At 45.7% G+C, this 20,127-nt stretch overlaps 2 protein-coding genes across 3 annotated transcripts in view; one reads left to right on the top strand and one right to left on the bottom strand.

Annotated features, from left to right (window-relative positions):
• The first annotated feature begins 2,572 nt into the window (after nucleotides 1–2,572).
• ACP6 (acid phosphatase 6, lysophosphatidic) lies at nucleotides 2,573–12,933 on the top strand. Of its 2 annotated transcripts, none has more exons than XM_054056463.1 (10): nucleotides 2,573–2,797; nucleotides 3,717–3,845; nucleotides 3,939–4,069; nucleotides 4,716–4,795; nucleotides 5,611–5,698; nucleotides 7,274–7,406; nucleotides 8,069–8,169; nucleotides 9,434–9,529; nucleotides 9,742–9,907; nucleotides 10,232–12,928. In XM_054056463.1, exons 1-10 carry the CDS (start codon nucleotides 2,618–2,620, stop codon nucleotides 10,370–10,372), a joined length of 1,245 nt encoding a protein of 414 aa, XP_053912438.1. In that variant the 5' UTR covers nucleotides 2,573–2,617; the 3' UTR covers nucleotides 10,373–12,928. The 2 variants fall into 2 exon arrangements, with proteins under 2 accessions (XP_053912438.1, XP_053912439.1); XM_054056464.1 differs by lacking the exon at nucleotides 2,573–2,797 and adding an exon at nucleotides 2,928–2,946 and having other exon boundaries at nucleotides 10,232–12,933.
• Nucleotides 12,934–14,932: 1,999 nt separating this feature from the next.
• BCL9 (BCL9 transcription coactivator) overlaps nucleotides 14,933–20,127 on the bottom strand; it is a 62,718-nt gene continuing 57,523 nt past the window's right edge. The window contains 1 exon segment of the mRNA XM_054060723.1: nucleotides 14,933–18,493. Within this exon segment, the coding sequence (XP_053916698.1) occupies nucleotides 17,385–18,493 (1,109 nt within the window). The 3' untranslated portion in view covers nucleotides 14,933–17,384.

Consider the following 20,127-nt stretch of genomic DNA (forward strand, 5'->3'; position numbering starts at 1 on the left):
TTTACAGATAATAAAACAATAACTGTTAAATAGCTTTCATTAACATCCCAAATTTCTATAAAATTTCCCCTGATCTCCTTGGAGAGTTTTAAAATGTTGACAGCCTGGAAGAGTAAAGACAAATGGCAAGAAGACAGAGGACAAGGGCAGCAAGGAAAATGAGAGCACTCAGAACCATCAGCACAACTAGGAAAAAGGGGGAGAGAAAAGAGGTCCTAGGTAAAGTAGAAATTCAGACCTAAAGGAAAAGGAAGGAGTACTGGAACCTATAATACTCATAAGGAGGCAGGATGGAAGACAAGGAGTGAACAGGAATCCCTGATAAATCTACGTTGAGTGGATGTGGTCTAAGGAACAAAAAAACCTGATTATTCCCTGATGAAAATATTACTTATGCCAGAGTGACATCACCACTGAATCTTGAACCAGAAGGTTCATAGGAAACAAGGAGACAGGAACCTGCTAATTATTTTACGTCCAGGAGAGACTTTATGAAGGCACCGCTCTCTAGCTTTCACATGTATCAAAGTTATTTGCTACTACACTAAAAAATAAACTGTATAGCGTTGAAGTGTTAAGTCTATAGAGACTCTCTGGTCCTCCACATCACTGCCAGGAAAGGAGAAGCAACGAACTGAAGAGACAAAGAGTGGGACATGCATCTCCAGGCACTGGGTTCACATTCACCCTGGGACAGCTTTGCTGAGTGCTACCAAGAGGCAGCACCAATGTTACAAACAAACCTGAAGCCCTCCAGGTAGCATCAGGTTACTTTGGTGCCATCACTCGCTTCACTGCTGCAGCTCATCACCAGCACCATGTCAGCTCCCAAAGCTGTGGTGGGAATGACAGGCCGGACAAGACTAGGTCAAGGCTCACTGCTTCCCTCCTGGGGCGTGTGCTCCTGGGCATCCAGGCTGAAAAAGACCTTATTTAGAGAACTCACAGTGGGAAAAAAAAAGCCCTCATTTAAAGAAGAACAACAAACAAATTGCTGTGCCACATTTAGCATCAACTACAAACTCTTTCTTGTAAGGTTAATGGGGCGACTGAGCACAGGTAGGGAGAGAAACCAGCTACAGGAGTAAGGAGCCGAGCTGTTCCCTTCCTCAGTGAAATGCTGACATTAACACGTGAGCCAGAGGGAACTCCAAGAGGGAAACTTCTCCCACTGCTTGTGTTATATCAACACGGGCTGATCAAAGACCAACATGCTGTGCACAGGTGGGTGGTCCGTGTGAGATATGAGCCGAATGCAACTTCCCCTCCTGCCCAAAACCTCCTTCTCATCGGCAGCTGCTAACAGGAGGGTGCAAGCAACCAGGTGGGGAGGAACGCAGGGACCATCTCCGTCCTCACAGGTTCTTTCCTTTCTACTAAATTCAATCCACTAATAAGCACCAGCTGAAGGCACCACTCCCCGGGTCAAGCATGCCTTCAGTAGGAATGGTTTGCAGCAAAAAATACCCAGTCTAGAAGGAAAAGGCCAAGGGAAGAGCTTATTGCTCTCTACAACTGCCTGAAAGGAGGTTGTGGAGAGGAGGGAACTGGCCTCTTCTCCCAAGTGACAGGGGACAGGACAAGGGGGAATGGCCTCAAGCTGCGCCAGGGGAGGTTCAGGTTGGATATCGGGAAAAAAGTTTTCACGGAAAAGGTCATCGGGCACTGGAATAGGCTGCCCAGGGAGGTGATCGAGTCACCTTCCCTGGAGGTATCTAAAAAACAGGTAGACGAGGTGCTCAGGGACACAGTTTAGTGGCATATAGGAATGGTTGGACTCGATGATCCAAGAGGTCTTTTCCAACCTATTGATTCTGATTTCTCCCTCATGGGAAGCTTCATGACTGAAGCCACTGAATTAGCCCCAAGGGAGGGAGCACCCAGCAGCTTCCCCACGGAAAAAGAACTTATACAGAGTTAATATAAGAGTACAGAAAAGATGTCCAAGGCCAGCCTGGATGGTGCTTCCAGCAGCCTGCTCTGGTGGGTTGTCCCTGCCCATGGCGGGGGGGTTGGAAATGGATGGGCTTTAAGGTCCCTTCCAAGCCAAACCATTCCATAATTCTGTGATAAGAGAAAAGCGGAGGCAGCAGGAAGGCTAGAAGGCACGCTGCAGGGCAGGCTGCAGGGCGCTAAGCGCTTTAAGGAGCGGGCGACGGGCCGCCTCCTTCCTCGCCCTCCCGCGGCGCTGACTGAACCTGCACCGGGCGCCCCGAGGCGGGGCCAAACCGAGCCACGCCCCTATCGGCCACGCCCCATCGACCCGAACCTCACAGGCCACGCCCCCGCCATCGAACCGTTTGCTCCAGGTCACGCCCCTCCAGGCCACGCCCTCTCCCTGATGAGCCGTGAGCTCCAGGCCACGCCCCCATTGAACAGTGCCTTCCAGGCCACGCCCCCTTCTCCACGCCCCTCTCCATTGAGTTCCCCCTCCAGGCCACGCCCCCCACGCGGCGGCTTCCCCGCGACGCCCGACCCCGGCGCTCGCGGCGCGGAGCGCGCCGGGAGTTGTAGTCCACCGCCTCGCCTTCGCCGTTCCCCGCACCGAGCGGCGGACTCCGCTTCCCGTCGTGCCCCTCGGTGCGGTGCGGATGCCGGCGGCGAGAGCGCTGCCGCCATGGGTTGGGGGACGCGTCTGGGTGTCGTGGGCGGCCTGGCCGTGTGGGCGCAGCGGCGGCGGGCGGCGGCTGCCCGGGGCGCCGGTGGGGAGCGGCGGGAGCTGGAGCTGAAGCTGGTGCAGGTGGTGTTCCGGCACGGGGCGCGCACCCCGCTGCGGCCGCTCCCGGGGGCGGCGCCGGTGAGAAACGAGGATGGAGCTGCTGCCTTGCTTCCATCAGCCTGTAAATTGGGGGGAGGGGGGGGGAATGTCCCCTCCCAAGGCAGCACCGAGAGTAAATTTGCGGAAGGGGTGGTGGCTGCCCCATCCCTGGAGGTGTTCAAGGCCAGGTTAGATGGGGCTCTGAGCAGCCTGACCCAGTGGGATGTCCCTGCCCGTGGGAGGGGGGGTTGGAACTGGATGGTCTTTAAGGTCCTTTCCAACCATTCTACGATTCTATGAAAGAATGGTTTGGGTTCTAGGGATTTTATGAAGATGCCCCTGCTCACTGCAGGGAGGGTTGGACCAGATGACCTTCATGTTTCCTTCCAATGCAAGCCATTCCATGATTCTCTGAAAACATGAGAATTTTGGGATTTCATGTGGAAGGGCGCCTGGTAGTGGGGCAGGTGACTACAAAGGGAATGGTGTCTGCAAGGAGCCCTCAGAGCAAGAATGCAGGGATGGGCATGACAGGGCTGAGGCAATAACGGGAGTTATTGCTGTCCCCGGGACTTTGTTCTCTAACGCCCAGTGCTGAGCTGTTCTCCACAGCACTACATGTTGCACCAGGTACTGGGTAACACACACTTTCCTGCCTTAGTGTCATTGCAGTGGATCTGCCTCCAAGGAGGCAGATGATAGCTCTGGTAGTTTGCTAAAGAAACTTTTTAATACATAACAACTGGCAGTAATAGTGATTTCTGACAGCTTCTTCTCCTTTAAGCAAAGGAAAGCAAGCATTGCATTTCAGACACGTTGTTGTGTGTGCTTGAAGAGACCTGTTTGGCTCTGTATTGCGGTATTGGCAAGGCAACACACAATTACAGCCCAGCATTAGTTTAATGCTCTTGAAAGTCTTTATTTTCCACTGAATCACTGTTTGTTTGTTTTGGAACAGGTGGAATGGCATCCTTCTCTTTTAGATGTGCCTGCTGAGACTAAGTTTGACTATGTGGTCACTGACCTAAATGGAGGGCCTCAACCTCCCTCACTCTATGAGGAGCAATACAAAAAGATCACATTCAAAGTAAGGCTGTGTTTCATAATGGCTTCATGTTCCCTCTGTAGACTTGTTTCTTTCTGTGTTCCACTGGAGACCCTTCCTTTTCTTTGCTCCTAGGGTGGTGTAATTGCAGGACAGCTGACAACAGTAGGGATGCAGCAGATGTTTGCCCTGGGGCAAAGGCTGAGGAGAAGATACGTGGAAGAAGCCAATTTTCTCTCACCAACATTTAAGCCTGATGAGGTCTTGTGAGTCTCTCAATTCCCTGCTGAGACTTCCCTTGCTTTCCTCTCCTAATAAGTAGCCCTGCGCTAGGGAAGCTTTCCAACCAGTATAGAATTCACACACAGATCGGCTAGCCCTTAGCCTTTATCTTTGCTCAGCCTGCAGAGCCAGGTACTAGAATTCCCTTATGACACAAAGCATCCGATTTCCCAGCAGTCCCAAGAGGAATGTCAAGGACAGATTTATCTCACCTAGATTTAGCCATTGATAGTGGTATTATGCGCCTTTATGGTGAGGGAAGAGGAAGGCATTTCTGGAGCACAGTTGAACTCACTGTAGATTAAACAGCTGAAGTTCAGTGAGATGGAGTGCACCCCTGCTGTTCAAATCAGTAATGCTGGAAGTGCCTGGTCTAGGATGAGATTAAAATCACACCAGAAAAGTGTCCTTTTGTCATCTTCAGTATCTCTGAAGGAAAGTTAAAGGGCAGTTCGCATGCAGGTGTTTGGTTTTTTAAGACAGCTATAGTGAGGTGAGGTGAATCCCACCAACACGTTTCCAAAGTGACAGTGAAAGCAGAACCCCCTGCTCCAGCAAGTCCTCCCCAGCTGCAGCCCCATCCATGTGAAGGAGAAAGTGCTACATCACAAACTGCTTTCTTTCTTTTAGTGTCCGTTCCACTAATATTTTCCGGAATCTGGAGTCCACACGGTGCCTGCTGGCTGGGCTCTTCCAACAGCAGAAAGAAGGTTGGGGAGACTTCTAACCAGTGCCTTGCCTTTCTCAGTCTTTCCTAGATGCATACACACCTCATACATTCCAGCTCCCTCTGGCTCCTGGTTGTTACTTATTCCCTGGTTGGTTGTGCCTATTCTCCATACTCTTCTAGTTCTGTATGTTCCTTATCAACTTGTCACTTGCTCCCTGTCTTTGCGTAGCTTTCTGCTGCTGCTCAGCTTGGATCTGTTGCCATGAATGCTGCAATTTCAGACCTACTGAGGAGGTTAACATTAGCCCACTTCAGAATCAAGGGGGCAAGAAATTTCAGATCCAGTGCTCGTAAGATGCACATCTGAGAAAAGTTGCTCAGAGAAACCCAAGTATCTCTGCCGTAGGAATACCAAGATCCTGTACAAGTTCAGTATATGGAGTAACTTTCACCTGCATCCTGCAGTTGACAACTACTTGTGTGTCCTAGAAATACGCTCTGTGTTTTGAAGATCTTGCTTCTGTTCCCTCTGTACTCAGTTCCAGGAACAAATAGCAAAAGTGACTTGCCAAAGCTCCTTACACCTCATGACAGAGAAACTAATTTTTGTCACGTAAAAACACTAGAAAGAATGAACAACTGAAAGCTTTACAAGGTGCAGAGCAGACATCCCTGAGGAATTAAATGCTGTGTGCACAGAAACAAGCACAGTGGCTCATGTTGCAGGTAATAGCTCAGGGGGAATTGCTAGTTGACAACAATGGACTTGAGCACAAAGACTGTGGGAGTGATTAAAGCAGTCTAAAGACACCCAGATGCAGCAGTGATCACAGAAGCTTCCTTCTCATTCCACAGGATCTGTTGTCATTGTCACGGATGAAGCAAGCTCTGAAATCCTCTACCCCAATTACCACAACTGCCAGCACCTGAAATGCTTGAGCAGGTAATTGCCAGCCATACCTCCCCTTATGATTCCACTGCTGTTTCCTTTCAGCAGTACTAATTTAAAACAGCACGTTTTCTTCACATTCCCTATTTTCTTCCTCTGCCACTTACTTTTCTTTGGGAGTGGTTAGCTAGTCATATACCAAGCAGTGGCACCGGAAGAAAAAAATAGAGACTTTTTCTTAAAAGACTGATTTCATTTAGTATGTGTCTAGCAAACACTCATTACTAGCTAATGTATAGCTATTCTGCAGCATTGTTGCAGGGTAGAATTAATGTCATCTACATCCTTTAGCAAGTCTTTCAAGTGTGAAGATATTGAACCTCCTCTTTATATTTAACTTCTGGTTCAGGGGTTATTACAATGTTACTGTCACATTTATACCTCGAAGAAACTGAAATATACAGGCCTTGACATATTTAAGGAAGGCTAATGAAGTAAAATAAAGAACATCCTACACAGAAAGAACACCCATGTTTGCTGAGTCAAGTATTCTAGATGCCTGTGTCAGGTTGGATACGGGGTGGACACTGAGCAAGAGGCAAACATTAGTTTAGTTGGATTATACATAAATAAATCTTTGCCCAAAATTCAAGAGTTGCCGGAATTTGCTTGCAAAAGTTCATTATATAATGGTTGACTCTGCAGGCAAAGGGTTGTTCTTGACTGAGGTGAGGTGATGGCGCACAGAAGCAGTACATTCAGCCTCCTTTGGTAACACCAACTGTCCAAAAAGGGAGTAAATTGCAAGCCCTTTTGTTCCCTCCCATCCAAACTCACCAACTGAGCACATTTTGTGACTACATCAAGGCAGATTTTTTTTAAGCTGCAGTAAGAAGTACCACCTAGGTTTACAGTCTGCTGATGGCAGAATTTCTAACACATTTGATTTCAAACAGAAACTGGAGTTGTTCCTGGAAAAATAAAAAGCAAACTTAGAAAACATTCCCCACCTCCTCCCCAACAGATCAGGGTCAGAGAAAACAAAACCTATGGAACATATTTTGCTTGAAGTACACGGCCAGCACGGGTATTGTCAGCTAAACTTTTTAAAATAAAATTTCTAACAGTGTGAAGAGGCAGATGACTTCTAACAAAGCAAGAAGTGAATTTAAGCTATGTGTATCTAGGCGTTTCCTTTTTCTTACACTACACAGCAAGAAGTTTAAAGCTTCTACCCTTTCTTCTTTCATGAGGTAGTTAAAGGCTACTCCCTGAATACATAGGCTTGTATTATTCCAGTATGACAAGATCTTTTAATTGATACACAACCCTTGCTTATGGGAACTGCTTCTGAAGTGTTTGCATCTCATCTTAATTTCCCCCCCACCTCTGTGAGAGTAGATAGCCAGCTCCAGTCCTTGACATCTAGACACAGTGTCTGCTCTTCAGCTTAGACTCCTAACACCAGGAATCCATCAGTATCCTGTGGTGTTTCTCTGCTGTCCCTCAGCGATGCAAGACAACTCCACTGTGTTGGGGTCACATCAAAAAAAAAACAAAACACACAAACCCAGAAAATAATCTGATGTGTGAAAAAAGTTTTGTTTTGTTCTCTTAATTCCCTAATAGGCAAAAGCTGAAGAATGCTCTGCAACAGCCAGGTATTTCTGATGACTTGAAAACAATTAAGGAGAAGATGGGTATTGATGATGATAACCCTGTGGATTTTTTTCTCCTCCTTGATAACATTCGTGCTGAGCAGGTGAGCTAAGCAATTCTGTTGCACTGTCACATGCAGAAACATCCCTTTACTCTGTGGAGGAAAGCACAGAGAGCCAACATCCACCGATACCAGTGGGTACCCCAGTACCTTTCTATGCAATCCAGAAAGTTCGTAGAAATATCATGGCCTTTTTAAAAAGCAAGATGCGGAATCAGTCTTGCTGTAAGGATAAATGAAGGCCCAGCTCCAGTAATTATGCTTTTACCTTGAAATCTAGTATTCTCTTTCAAGTGTAATGAAGTAGAGCTACAAGAGCAGCTGGGCCTTTCTTGCCCCATTACAAAATGCTTTCCCTTTTCTAGCAGTCAGCACCTAAACACAGTCATCTTAATCCTGGTTCCAGGACACTGTACCCCGCTTAGTACCTCGTTTTTGCTGGTAGGTAATTGGTCTGGCTGTCAGTTGAATAGCTCCAGGCATTATACTCCCTTCACACAGAAATGTACCCTCAAGAACAAACGTCCATCCTTTTGGTACTCGGAGCGAGTTTGTATGTTTAAAACCATCCTAGAACTGTAGTACAATACTGAGCACAAATATTGTGATATGAACAGGTGTTTTCTGGGAGCCATCATCTGTGTGTTTTCAGGCTGGGTTCAGAAAGGGGCAAACTCTTGTCACAGTACCTATTCTCCTTCCAGGTGCACAATCTGCCAAGCTGCCCTGTGCTGAAAAACTTTGAGCAGACAGTTGAGCGTCGATCTGTTGACTCCCTGCTTTTCCTTCTGGAAGATGCTTCAAGGTGAGTGCCTGTATCCATGCCTCCAGCCTCGGAGGTAGTCTTAAGGCTCACCCCGGGTGGATGAGCTACAATAGCGTACTGTGGCTGAGAGGAGTCCTTTCTGATCTGATGCATTCCCCCGCCAGAGGCTACTGCCCTCTGCCGACGTTTGTGCCTCAGCCACCTCAGCGTAAAGTCGAGTGCCTTGAGTCGGGAACGTGAGCTGAGAAAAAGGGAGTCCATGCTGAGGAGGCTAAGATGTGGGATTACGTCCTGTTTAGCTGAGTTGTGGAAACAGTAGTGAGCCACTGACGTAGGCAGTAAATGCCTCAGTTGCCACAGTTGTTTAAGTGAACCTGTGTCAAAGGCAAAAGCAGAAGAGAACAGGAGATGCTTCCAGCTTGAGCACTGAGGCTGCACAGGCAAGGCTGCCCTTGCAGGTGCACAACTACAATCTGAATTCCAGCCTGGGAACTTTATCCCAGGGATGGCACTGGCACAGCTGGGCTGAGAAGTGTTGATGCTAGTGGAAAAGATGCCAGGCCCTGCACACATGTAAGTGCTTGCAAAAGAATCTGCTGCTACATGCAGTTAATTACCTCCTCCACAGTTGTTTGAAAGGGTGGCTGAGTTGTTCACCTTTTCTTTCACCTGTGTTAGAGATCTCAGTTACTGAAAGACTGAATTCGCCCACTCCCACGACAGCCAGGAGAGCCACAGTCACACTCATCCTCTATGTCCACTGATGTATTCATTAGGTAGAGGGAGTTCCTTCACACCAGAAGTTGTCTAAAGATCTTTGTTCAATACTGATTTGTAAATCTATCCACCTCCCAGAATCCTGCCCCCCTATCCCCAGCCCCTTCTTGCCAAAGACCCCAAGAGCTTCAGTTTCTGTTTTGCAGTCAACTGCATTCATCTTCCCTAGCTGAAAATGTGCATCCAGAAATCACAGCTAGGGAAACAAAATAGCATACAGAACATCAAGGAGTTCCCAGGTTTCCCTTTATGTGGGCCACACCTCATGAGACTGCTTGTTAACACCTCTCCCCACCCAAGCGGCAATCACCTTAGAATCTCTGTGGTGACTATGCAACTGCTGAAATAAAAAGTAACAACAGAAATTTTACTTAATAGTTCTTAGCTACACTCGATACACATTATCAAGTTGTACTAGAAAAGTATGTGCCAGTTTTATGAGAAAGGTTAAAAATTTTAAACAAAGGTGCTTGTTTAAAATTATTTAATTTGAAAGTTTAAAAACTTCTTTCTGCCTCTTTTATAGAGAAGTTCTTAAGATGAGCATTGGTCTCCTTTTCCATACCTTACAGAAGAACATTACAGAAACAGTAGATCCCTCATCTCCAGCTGAAAAGGCCAGGTATGGGGCAGATCTTTCTCTAATAATTATAAATTCTGACTTGCTATCAGTGTGACAAGTTGGGTTAGAAAGGTATTGAATGTGTGGGGTAGAGAGAATGAATGCTTAGCTGCTAGAAAAAGCATGAGTGCTACTGACTGTCCATGGAGGAAGAGAGATAATATTTTAGGTTTGATTTTGTTTTGTTTTTTCTTTCCTTCCGTTTTTATCAGAAAGCTCATTCTCTATGCTTCTCATGACACTACCCTTATTCCTCTCCTGGTGGCATTGGGCACCTTCGATCGCAAGTGGCCACCATATGCTGCAGATGTGACCCTGGAACTCTATCAGCACCAGCAATCCAAAGAGTGGTTTGTTCGCATGTCTTACCATGGAGAGGTGAGAGACATGGGGAATTCCTTCATACAGTTCTTGGGCTGTTGGTTTTGCCATGCGTGTGTAAAGCTGTGAAACAAGACTTGTTCTGAGCATGCCATCAAGCCAGATAACAGACACCTACAGCACGTCCACGGTCGCTAAGATATCTTCTCTGTTCAGCTGGCTGTGGATCTTGCGTGACCTTAGGCAAAGACTTTGAACCTCTGCCTCTCTGTGTTTACCTCGACTAGCGTATTTCCTTGCCCCAGAATACATCAGTATCAGAAAAAAAAAAGGCTTTTGCAATGTACAGGATGTGTGATTTTGTCCTTTCTTGCCTTGCAGGAGCAAGTGGTAAAAGGATGTAGAGCAGGTCTCTGCCCACTGGAGGAATTTCTAGAAGCTCTTCAACAGTACTCAGTCAGTCCAGAGGAATACAGCAACCTGTGCTCCCAAATGGAGGGGAATCAGCCAGCTGACTCATAAATAAGTTGTCTTAAATTAAAATTAGTTTATTGTCACAATCTTTGACTATTTTATTTTATGTTCCTGCCAACTTTTCCTATTGTAAGGATATTTTAGATGAGGGGACTTTTTCCTACCAGACACAGGGTGGCACAGTGTCACTTTTCACTGCTAGCAGCCAGATGAAAGAAACCACATAACAGAATGGCTCGAGTTCACTCCTGAGATAGCCGTACAAAAGCACAGAGAGGCTGAAAACAGCAAGGGGAAGAACAGACCTTTTTAAATTGCCCTGCTGCTTCAGGAATACGAGAGAAAACATACCTGTTCTTCATCTGTTGGGACTGAGGGATGAAGCCCAGATTGCTCTGTGCTACCAGACTCGAGAGCTTTGACATAATGATTGCTTTTATGTATGGTGAACTGCAAAAGCCACTGTGCCTTTTCCCCCTTTCTTTTGTCATGTTGGAGGGTCGCTCTGCAGACAGATGAACCTCCCGAACTGCATAGCATTTAGCTACCCAATCTTCTTGAGGGCATTTTAGCACACAGATCTCCAAAGGGACAGAAAGCCTTCAAACCTCTTCCCTGCTCTCCTCTAATTATGGAAACTCTGCTGCGAACATGCAAAACAACCACAGTGGGACAAGTACAAGAACATGCACTCTTGGTGAACTCTGCCTAATATGCTTCAAAAACAAGGAAGTCTGGGAAGCTCCTATTGGCTCTAACTTTGGGCAGCATTGCATCCATTTTGCTCTTTCTGAAGCAGGCATACACCGGCCTAGCCCAACAGAACTACTTCTAGCTGACATGATGACACTTTTTGTCCTGCAAGACAGTAACTAAGGATCGACAGGTTGCCAAAATCCACGTTTTTCAATGAGTAAATAAAACTTGGATCCCGACCTACTTTCTTTGGGATATGTAGAGGCTGAAATATGGGGGGTGCTACTTCTTCAAATGGCTCTGCAGTTTTAATTCTGCGTTACCCCTTCTCAGTTAGTGAAAACAGACCACAGTGATGTCAATGTAAGTCATTGACAGGTATGTGGCTGGAGGCACTACAGTACCTTCTCCCTGAGAAGCGTGGGCTGGATTTACCTCTACTCCTTCATTAGCCTGCTCCCACCACAATTACATGTTGACACCAAGCACAGTGAACAGAATCATTTGAATGCTAAATACATTGCTGGAGGTCTCACTGAACTGCTATTAGAAGCTGTCAAAAAAAAGCAAACAAAACATTGTTATTTTCCACTAAGTTTTTCTACAGCCTAAAAAGCTAATGCCATTATATAAAAATCAATGGCCTATCCTTGATTGAGAACAGTGTGTACTGCTCCAAACAAGTGTTCTCATATGCACGGTATAAAGTATTTGGAGCGTGGCAATGGGAAACTTAAGGCATACAACTTCAAGTTATTTGTGAGGCACGGACTGCTTGGGACAGGGATAGTGGGGAACAGCATTGGAAGCCTTCATCCTACAACTAGACAAAGTGGGAACTCACATGTCTTGTAAACAAGAGGCGGGAGCATCTCCCAGAAAAACAGCAACCACCTTAAAAATGGCAACATGGTCAAGACCCACAGAACTTGGTAGCATCAGCCGTCCTAGTGCACGTAAGATTATTGAGGGGTGCATCATTCACACCGTTAAAATAATCCCATTACTCTAGGCAGGGTATTATACATTTCAATAACAGAAGAACTCGGAAAAATGGGCTAGCTTTTTGGCACTGTCTAGGAAGAAGCCTCCACCGGGAAGATTCTTTAACTATTGCCTCTTAGAGGGTTTCTGCAGTGCCCCTGTGCCATGTCACAGCCTTGCACTTCCCCTCAGTGTGGAAGTAGTTGGGCTGTGCATTGGTCTCATCCCACTGAGAAACTCCATGGTAGTCATGGCCCACAGGATGAAGGGGTAGTTTCTTTCTGACCAAAACTAGCATAAATAATGATCTCAGAAGAGGATTGGTGGGATGGTGGAAGAGTGTTAAGACCAAAGGACATAGATAACTGTGAAGGGCTGAACTGCAAACACAACATGGAAGAGCTGATGCATTTCTGAGAACATGAATAAAAAATTTCTAGAAATCTGGAATATTCCCAAGCAACTAGTGCATTTACATGAACAGCTGACTCTTCGCAAGAACTGAGAAAGACACAAATCCCAAAGGACAGGAAAAGAAATAGCCAAAACATTAATATCCGGGCTGTTAATGAGAACTGCTTGCTGACACGAGCAGCAAATGTGTTCAACCATCAGGTCCCATCAGACTTGAGTTGGGGCTGCTAATCCAAGTTAGTCTGCTTCCCTTGCTATTTCAGTCCAACGCAGTCAACGCAGGTTGGTCAACATAAACCTAAAAGACTTTTTTTCCATTTTGCTTGCAAACCTATCCTCAAAAGAACGTTTCACTTAGGCAATGTTAGTATAGTAAATAATTGGCAGGAAATAAGTCAACTTAAATTTAGGGATTTGTTTTCTTCTCATGTAAAACATGATCTTTTAAAGTTTCCAGTATCCCAGACCAAATAGCATCACTTTTCTCTCCTACCTCATGCTCTGACTCAACCAAAACCAATTGCAAGCCTAAAATCTGAGTGCATAATGAGCGGACAAGGACTTGCATCTCTCAACACAAAAGGTTTACTGTTAAAAGTCAAAGGAGATCAAGAGGACAGTGAGCTTGGTATATTTGTCAATAAAACCACCATAATAAAGTTAGCAGTTTGGATTTGGGTCTTTTTAAGGCCTGAAGAACACACCTGATAATACACTTCAATCTTAAGCAGAAAGAGTATGATAAAAAAGCTGGGTGTAACATCTACCAGAACAAACAGCACTAACACAAATAATTGGAAACTATGTGGCCTGGCTAAAAATGGAAAAATCTTTAAATTAGAGGTCACCTCACCAGAAAGATGGTGCACAGCACACATGGAAGACAACTTACCCTTTTTAGGTTAAGAATTACTACCAATCAATACAGTGAAGTGTGTTGTACTAAATACAGTCCTACATCAAACATGGATCATCTCCACAAACATCAAAATAGGTTACAGGCTTCAGCCAACAGCCTGCCAAGGCTGCATCAGGAAAGCGTTTACCATCATAAGTGCAGACCACCACCAGTGAAATGTAGCTTCTTCAGCCACCAGAACGAAAACCAGCATAGCAGACAGCATACTAAGCACTGCAAAATTAAGCCCTGTGAATGCCATAGTTGTATTAGTCCCAACTCTATCACAACAAACGTTGCATTCCCAGTCGACACAGTCTGTTCAGGATTCATGCTTCCCTCAGGAAGAGTTGGACACCCAATATCTACTCCACGTCAGTAGATATGTACTGCACCAGTAGCACCAGAGTGTTCAAATCCCAGCCAAGATCGATGCAGATCAGAACTCTACATACTGGTCTGTAGGTCAGGACTAAACTCGTAAGGCTAGTTACCTCCTTGTCATGCTCTTGGTAGATTAGCTAGCCCATGATACAGGCACAAAGCTTGGGTTTATTTGGATGGTGCTTAGAACTGCCAGTGTACTTCACAGATGACCTATTTGCAACAGTCTACTACTTTAAAACAAACAGATTTCAAATATTTTAAACTTATGATTTAGCAGGCACATTACTTCGTGTTTCAGAAGTTCACCATCTGCTGGGTTTACCTTTTAAGTCTCTCTGCACTCCGGCTGCGCAGCCATCTGGGATGAGATAATTTGAACAGCAGACTGTTTCCTCCCATGTTACTAGAGAGGAAGAGCAGCCAAGCATGTATGAATAAAGTCTATTTCATTCTTTCAAACAAAGGTGGAGGAAGATGATTTGAAAGTTTAAAAAGAAAAAAATAAAGAGAGAGAGGAGGGGGAAGGGAAGAAAACTGAAGTGGCACCCTCACTTTCCATCTTCCACTGCACCGTGACTACCAGAGCTGAGTCACAGTTAGTATTGATTATAAATAAGCAGGAGAGAGCAGAGACCGACTTAGAGATCCCAAGGTGAATTTGCAAGGCTGGCAGCTAGAAAGCTTTTTCATTTGAGAAGCAAAAAGAGGAGAAGTAGAATCAGAGCAAAATTAAGTAATCTAGTCTACATCTACTGAGTTGTTTTTCCGACTGGAGTCAGCTAAGAGATTAGCAACCCTTCATGAATCAGCTGGTGTAAACCAGGCAACACCGCTGAGGTTAAGTGCACCCTAAGTGGACTCGGCAGAATCCATGTCTTCTGCAATTTCCATACAAAAAACATTGTTAAGATACTAAATGCCAGCATCAGAAGGAGCTTCATTATCCAGCACCTTTAAAATGTATCCTTTCACTATGGTAGTGGCTTTGAAACAGTGAATTCCCTATGCTGATTTTTCTACAATAAGCCACAGCCACCTCAAATCCTTTGCTATTCAAAATACCTCACCAGGCACAGGAGGCACTAAGGAATACTGTGCTAAAAAAAAACAAAAAAAAAACAACAACAAAAAAAAAAAAACCAACCCACAAACCAAAACGCAACAACAAACCAACCCTGCAGGTTATTTCCATGTCGATCAAGAAATTTGCTTTGTTCAACGTGGTAAAAACAGTGAGGAGTCACGGCAGAAGCAGCACCACTTTAAAAGGCTGTACTGTGACAACTGCCGTGCAAAGTCCTCAAAAGGGAGCTATGCAAGCATTTGAAGAAGAGGTAACTCCGCTCTACAGAAATAACACTTACTGTGTCATTGTCAGCCCTTTCTAAATTCTTGACAAGCCCGTGCTGCAGGCATGCTGCTTGTCTTGTTAGAGGGAAGCACCACAACATACATCCTACACTTTGTCAAAAGAGTAATTCTCACCCAAAATCATTGTAAATTTGCATGACAGCACAAAGGTGAATTTCGAAGCAGGCAACAGAAGGCTCCAAGGCTTGCGTGCCTCTAACAGTGCATGGCTTCACTCATTTTGTAATACTAGCAACAGAACTTTGGTAAACTGGCCGCAGACAGCAATTCTTTTTCCAGAGTTAAGGATCAGTCAACCCTGAAAAACCCTCACACGCACGCATATTAAAGATACTCATTCTCCACATGAAGTTTCACACTAATAAATAGCCCTTTGAGGAAATTACTCATTGAAATAATTTCAAGTAACAGCAAGTGGAAGGAAGAACAGAGATTGCACACTCCATATACAGAGCTGGGGCAGACAGACAGAGCCCACTCCCTGCCCTACAGATCCACATCTGGCTCCTCCTGGTCTTCTCCAGAAGGAGGGTTCAACTCCTGATCCATGTTTTGGCATCCAAATTTTTGCTCCTCAGACAAAACCATAAAACCTTCTTGCTGAAATTCTCTCAAAAGGCAAGTTTGAAAAGACAGGGGGATTAGGAAGCCACCAGTGAGAAACAAAGGAAAGCAACCATTTAGTCAGCAGGGTTGTCTTGATAAAAACCTACTCACTGACAATTTTTCACCGTCATTGTACCTGTTCCCCACTATCTCAGCCTCTGAGCAACAGCAGCCAGAGACCCTACCCAATCCAAAGCCCCCAGACTCCAACACAACCCCAGCTGCTCCACATTGTGTCAGACTCTGGCACTTAGCAGGCCGATGCCGCTATTTAGGGAAAGCTCAAAACCACGTACCTCCGTAGCGCTGAAAACTCTCACCAGGAAGAAGGGACAGAGACAAGTTTTGTCTGTTCCTTGACCCTCAACAAATGGAGGAAGAATGTAACTACCATCCCTGGGTGTTCCAAAATACTACCTCACTCCAAAGGAAAACAAAGTCAGTTCAGGATTAAGTGAACAGAAGCGCCTGGCAAGGAGCACACAACTGCCTACAGACCAGACTTTTCGGAGCTGCCAAAGCTTACCCCATCTGGCCTCTAGGCTGGCTGTGATCAGAAGGAAGAGCAAGCAGTCCTCTGGCCAGCTGTCTGATGTACATAGAAACAACTGGACTGGATAAAGAAGACAGTTCATTTTTGTAAGAAACAATATATTTTATTTTTCTGACACCACAGCCCTGGCGAGTGGTTTTGTACCAAATTTAATGGAGGTTACACAGAACGTCTTACGCTGGGGAGGAAAAAAATAACCACAAAAAAAATCCTGGATAACTTTTAGTGTCTGTTCCACTCCCACATTAATAAAATCACTTGGGGTTTCTAAGAAAAGGAGAATAGGAAACAGTGAGAGAGACTACTGTAGGATGTAACAGTGTCCAAGTCCAGCTCCTTCCTAAAAGTGGGAGGAGTCCCCACAGGAGGAGAGGCTCTCCTAGATTTACTCCCCAAAATAACACAATGTATTGCAGCTGCCATAGGAGAGACAGAAGGGGGACGGAGAGAGAGAAGCCTATTTAATAAAGAGTGGGAGGGAGAGACAGAAGGTGCTGGACAGCACGCCATAATTTGAAAAATATGTCCTTAACTTATTATTTATTTCTTTTAAAAGATTCCCCTCACTGAACTTAAGTTCCTTTTTGTGCTTTTCATTAATACTCTGCTCTGAGGTCGTAGTTTGGTTTTTCTATACATTGGAGTTGAAGGAAAATAGCCCGAAGTTCTGAAGATGGATTCTCCACCTAAAGTAAACAGCCTAGAATCCCATTCTCCTCTCACCCCAAAGACTAAAGTCTCTGCTAAAATCCCTTTTACAATATAGTACAGTACACAAAAAACCCCAAAAATAACCGAGAGTCCTGGGAGAAGCCAGTCCAAAGGACGTAAACATACAGAGAATGGTGCAACTTGTGACAAATGGCAAAATTCTCAAAATACAGCTACAGATTCTCAAAGCAGGTGCCGTCACGGGATACCCAAGTCCACAAAAATAATTTTTAAAAAATAAATCTTAAAAAAAAACAACCTGTTAAAATGAATAATTTTTTTTCAGGTAATTCCATACATTCGAGATTTCCCAAAGTGTCCTCTGGTCTCTTTTCACCTATTGCATGGCCAAACTGTACTCCTGAAGCTCCCAAAAAAGCCCTCAGGACTTGGAATCTCATCTTGACAAGGATCAGAACATCCAGTCTTATGGTAGCAGCTTAAAACATCATGTTCCCTGGGTTTCCAGGGCCTTGGCTAAATCCTCCCATGCCAACGTCAGCAGCCATACCTCGGGGCCTCATCTGGGAAGGAATCATGATGTTTTGTTGGGGTCCCATCATGCCCTGCATTGACATCATCATACCAGGTGACCCTACAGGGCCCGGGTGGCTGTACAGCCCCGCAGGGGCTCGGTCCTTGCCTGGGATCATGGCCACGGGGTTACTCATTAGCGCAGGCTGGCCAGGCATCGCTGTTTGTGCTGGTGACATCATACGGTGGTGCGGCCCCATCATGCCTTGCTGCAGGAAGGCAGGTGGTCTCATCGGATTATGACCTGGCATGGGCGGAGCCGTCCCAAGAGGGATATCCGGAGTTCCCACTGGCCCAGGCGCCCCCATGCCAGGCAATGTTAGTCCCATTCTTGGGGTCTGCTCTCCTATCATTCCCTGCATGTGGGAGAACCCAGGCCCAGGACCCTGTGGCTGCTTGCGGCCCGGCACCTCCCCACGAGGGAAATACTGTAGTGTCTGGCTAGGCTTCTCCGACGGGATAATCCTGGACAGGTCAAACTCTGGTATTCCCGTGGCTCCAGGACGGATCACCTCCTGCAGCTCTGGATCAGTGAAAACCGAAGGCATATTGTTTCCAAGAACAGTGAAGGAGTCTGGACCACCAGGGCCTCCAGTCTTGCAAAGTGCTGGATCTGTCGAACTTTGGGGCAGGTTAGTAGGACGCCCCAGAGGTCCTTCTCCATGGAAGCCCATTCCCGCTGGGAAATTGCCTTGTCCACCGCTGGGCCCGTTGTGTGGAAATGGCACCTGCTGTGGAGGGGACTGCACAGGAGGGAACCCCTGTGGGAAGCCCAGGCGTCCTTGAGGTACCATTGGAGACTCTTGGGAACCATGCCCCATCATCGGGTTGTGTGACATCAGGCCAGGTCCCACAGGGACCCCATGAGGAGGTATATTGGGTCCCATAGCATTTGGAGAGGGCATCTGGTTGTTATGGGAAAGAGGCTGGGTCATTCCCATTGGGCTAAGGGTTGGCATTGGACCCACTGGGTTTGGACCTGAAATTCGAGGATTCTGAGAATTAATGCCCATTCCTAGGGAAGAAATAAGGAATCACATTTAGATAACAACCAATAATAATCAAAGCACAGCTATCAGAGAGCTTTCTGCAAGGTTACCAAATTCACACATACACAAAAAACCCCAATTATCGCTAGTAAAAAGCATCAGTGGCTATGGAAAATGGTATTTTAACCAGAAAATTGATGCGACCTGCACAGCAGCCTCCCTAAGCTTGTCACTGCCCTATCAAAAGGTGAGTAAAGCCTACTCTGCAAGTAGGACCTCAATCCAACCCATACCTTTACTGCTTCCCTGGCAGTCTAGATAATGCAGGTAGTAACAAAAATGCCTGTGGCAGATTATCAGCAGATGGACATTCGCCCACTGGGAGGTGACTAAATCTCCTTTCAAAATTCAAACTGATGAATCAGGTAACCCTTCGTTAAGACTAGGAGGTGGAAATCAATGAGGTTAATGAGCTATCATCATGAACTTATTCAATTAGCCAGCTTCCCCAGGTATATTCAGCCACTCTGATCATTGCTGCCTGAAACAGACAGTAAAGCTACAGGTAAAAGTCTTCAAGAATTCACCACCAGTCGTCACTCATGAAACATCTACTTATTCCCTCTTTCAAATACATTAGCTCAATTGGTTGGAGGAGCTATAGTCTATTTTTGTATTAGCTATGTACTCACAAATTTCAAGCTATCAGCAGGGATTGGATTTCTCACATAAATGTGCTCACCCACAAAGCAGCCCAAAAGAACAGTGTTTTATTTCACTTCTGCTTTAACTCTCTCAGGTAGAGATCAGGACAATTTCCCTCAGTCTTGGCTGAGGTCACCTGTCATTCCAGTACCTGAAGAGGGTGTACAAGAAAGCTGGAGAGGGACTTCTTACAAAGGCATGGAGAGATAGGACAAGGGGGAATGGCTTTAAATTGGAAGGAGAAAGATTAAGACTAGACATAAGGAGGAATTTCTTCACCATGAGAGTGGTGAGGCACTGGAACAGGTTGCCCAGGGAAGTTGTGGATGCTCCATCCCTGGAAGTGTTCATGGTCAGGTTGGAAGAGACCTTGAGCAGCCTGATCTAGTGGGAGGTGTCCCTGCCCACAGCAGGGGGGGTTGGAATTAGACCACCTTTAAGGTCCCTTCCAACTCAAACCACTCTATGATTCTATCCAAAGTATGTTTTGAGAAAGAGCTCTAACACGCACTTCAGTAACAAAAGCAATTCACAAAACCTAGGAAGAGACAAGATGTTTGTGTCCAAAAAAACCCAAAACACTTGACTGCCTCAAGACAGGGGAAGAACGGTTTCCTCTGGATAACATGTCTGACTCTTATTGCCACGAGCAGCCTTCACTCACACAAGTAATTCCAGTTTGCCTGAGTGGAAATCTCTCCTGTACATAAGGGTTTCCCAGATTAGATGCTTTCTGAAGAACAGACACTTTCTGAACAGAAAGAAACCGCTTGCAAGGAGAGTTTTCATTTCCCCACTTCATAAAATTGCAACTGCCCTCCTCAAGAACAATCCATGGCTATATATTCTTCAACGCTTTTCCCTCTAACCATCTTCACTTGATGATGCTTCCATAAAAAAATCACCCTCACTGTATTACCCAGTAGCCTGGACTTATGTTTCTTGTTTAAGTTTC

This window comes from Cuculus canorus, chromosome 1, assembly GCF_017976375.1.
Source record: "Cuculus canorus isolate bCucCan1 chromosome 1, bCucCan1.pri, whole genome shotgun sequence".
Lineage (NCBI taxonomy): Eukaryota > Metazoa > Chordata > Aves > Cuculiformes > Cuculidae > Cuculus > Cuculus canorus.

Excerpts from the sequence above, each read along its gene's own strand:
- ACP6 (XM_054056463.1), top strand. The coding sequence starts at position 2,618 with ATGGGTTGGGGGACGCGTCTGGGTGTCGTGGGCGGCCTGGCCGTGTGG. Across the intron at positions 4,070-4,715 it reads TTTAAGCCTGATGAGGTCTT|TGTCCGTTCCACTAATATTT; the intron begins GTGAGTCTCTCA and ends TCTTTCTTTTAG. Across the intron at positions 9,908-10,231 it reads GCATGTCTTACCATGGAGAG|GAGCAAGTGGTAAAAGGATG; the intron begins GTGAGAGACATG and ends CTTGCCTTGCAG.